Source organism: Physeter macrocephalus, chromosome 1, assembly GCF_002837175.3.
Source record: "Physeter macrocephalus isolate SW-GA chromosome 1, ASM283717v5, whole genome shotgun sequence".
In the NCBI taxonomy this organism is placed as follows: domain Eukaryota; kingdom Metazoa; phylum Chordata; class Mammalia; order Artiodactyla; family Physeteridae; genus Physeter; species Physeter macrocephalus.
This window is the reverse complement of record NC_041214.2, coordinates 88,673,555-88,675,839: the sequence shown is the minus strand read 5'-3', so window position 1 is coordinate 88,675,839 and position 2,285 is coordinate 88,673,555. Positions and strand designations below refer to the sequence as shown.

Sequence of the window (2,285 nt, the reverse complement as noted above, 5' to 3'; positions counted from 1 at the left end):
CCGCGGCAGAGGGAGGCCCGCATACCACAAAAAAAAAAAAATAAATAAATAAATACAAAAATAAATAAATAAATAAATATGACCACTTTAAAGATGAGAAAACTGCAGCTTAGAGACGATAAGGAATCTGCCTAAGGTACCCAGCAAGTTAAGTAACAGGATCGGGGTTCCAAAGCCAGACTCTCCCACCTGATTTTGCTTCTTGGGTGGATAGCCTGCTGCCTCATTGTGGAAAAGGAACCCATTGTCTTGTGTCTAGGCCTGGCCCTTCCCCTCCTTAAGAGTAACAGTCAGGGGAGGCCCTCTCAAACTGGCGCCCTCTGTCCCACCGGTTCATCAGCAGTCTGAGGGCCTCCCGGGAGGGGAGTGCACTAGGTCGCAGGCCTGCCATGGAGAGGGGCAGCGCCAACTGGGCCCTCTTGTCACATCAGTGCCCTCTGTCTACGCTTGTTCCCACTGCAGCTGCAGATGGGCCCAGCCCTCTCCGCTCCCGGGTCCAAGGAGGGGGAGGGCGGAGCCTAGCACCGGACCCCAGCTGTCCGGGGGCAGGCAGGGTTTGTGACTGCGCATGCTCACCTGCGGCCAGCCCCGACCCCTCCCCGAAGTCCCTGTGGAGGCGACCTTAGATGAATTCACCCCCCAACCATCCCCGCCCGCCTTGGTAGCCCAGTGGCCTCCCCTCAGCTCCAAGTCAGGGCTGACTCCGCCCCTTCCCTAGAGGGGAGTCGAGCCTGTCGTGGAAAACCTCCTCTGGCCCGACAGAGAGGAGGGATGGGGAGGCTGAGCACCCTGCTGACCGTGTCCCCTCTCTCTGTCCCCAGCTGTGAGCCGTTCTCCATCTACGCGCCCTGGGGCAAGCGCTGTGAGCACCTGAGTTTGAAACTCGGCGCCTTCTTCGGGATCCTTTTCGGGACCCTGGGCGCCCTCCTGCTGCTGGGGGTCGTGCTGTCTGTGTTCCTGCGCTTCTGGGGCTGCTGCGGGAGCCGTTTCTCCTACCTGCTGGGCTCCGAAAGCTGAGGCCTTGCCCCGAACGGGCTGCGGTGGCCTATGATACCTCAGGAGCTACCCCAGCCTCATCTGCACACACTCCCAGGCGTCGTGGTTTAGGGAGACTGGAAAAAGTAAGGTGACTGATGAGGATTCAGGATTCTTTAAGAAGAATGAATAATGGGAATGAATAATAAAGACCACACCTTGTCAGTACAGAAGACACAGAGGCTGACAGGAAGAGGCCATAAAGGCCTACTATATAAATAGATGGATTCTCACACAGGCATACCCACACAGAGGACACTGACCTACAGAAACACTACATGCACACACCAGAGTTGATGGGGTGATGGCTCTAAATTAAAAACCAAAATACATTTGCACACAAAAGTCTCCTGTTCACTTCTAATTAAAGTCTATTTAAGTAAAATCCCTCTGACTTTTTGTGTTCCCAAAGCCATGGATTTCATTCATGATTTTCCTCTGGCGGCTAAAGGGCCTGATACAGAGGGTGGAGGGAGCAGAGGTCGGTTGGACCCAGTCCTGCTTCAGCCCTTAGTTACTCCATGTTGGGAAGCTTGGTTACTCCAGCCCAGACTTGGATCTTTGCTTCAGTCTCCACATCCCTTTCTTCCCCTCCCCCCAACACAAGCCAAGGCCTGGCCCTCTGAGGAGGATGGTAAGGATACTCCCATATGGAGTATCCCCAACTCTCTCCCAGGACCCCTCCCTGCCTTGCTGGTCTCTGCCCATCAGTTTCAAGAGGATAAGTATGCAGTGCCTTTTCCTATCTGGAGTGTTCCCTGGAGGGAGGATTAAATCATTTCAGCTCCCTTTCCAGGAGCCACCCCATCCTTAGATCTAGGGTACCCAACCCCTGATACATTTTCTCTGTCCTTTCCTGGGCCCCAGTTGGAGTCTTTTGAGCTGCTCCACACTGTAGTCCCTCAGCCCCACTCTCTCTGCTTTTCCCAGGAACCTGATCAGTTTCCACCTCATCCTTCTCTCTTAGCAGGCAGAACTTTACACATATCTGGTATAACAACTCCAGCGACAACTGGTCCACACCTCCTGTGTCCAGAGCATCTCAGTTCCAATCCTGTGCAGAAGCTGGGTAGTTGCCTTTTGGTCCTATATCCCAAATCCATGAAGAGAGAATCTGTTTGGTCCAGCTTATGTCAGTTGTCCATCCCTGGTCCAATCAAGTGTAACCACAGAGTAGGAAAAGAGGTCACATGATACAAACCTGGTGATCAAGGCTCAGACTTGTAGGTGAGTAAGTGGTGTTGGAAGAA

At 53.4% G+C, this 2,285-nt stretch overlaps 1 protein-coding gene across 1 annotated transcript in view; it reads left to right on the top strand.

Annotated features, from left to right (window-relative positions):
- MUC4 (mucin 4, cell surface associated) overlaps positions 1–1,051 on the top strand; it is a 38,752-nt gene extending 37,701 nt beyond the window's left edge. The window contains 2 exon segments of the mRNA XM_055085464.1: positions 822–1,011; positions 1,013–1,051. Of these exon segments, the coding sequence (XP_054941439.1) occupies positions 822–1,011; positions 1,013–1,051 (229 nt within the window).
- The last annotated feature ends 1,234 nt before the right edge of the window (positions 1,052–2,285 follow it).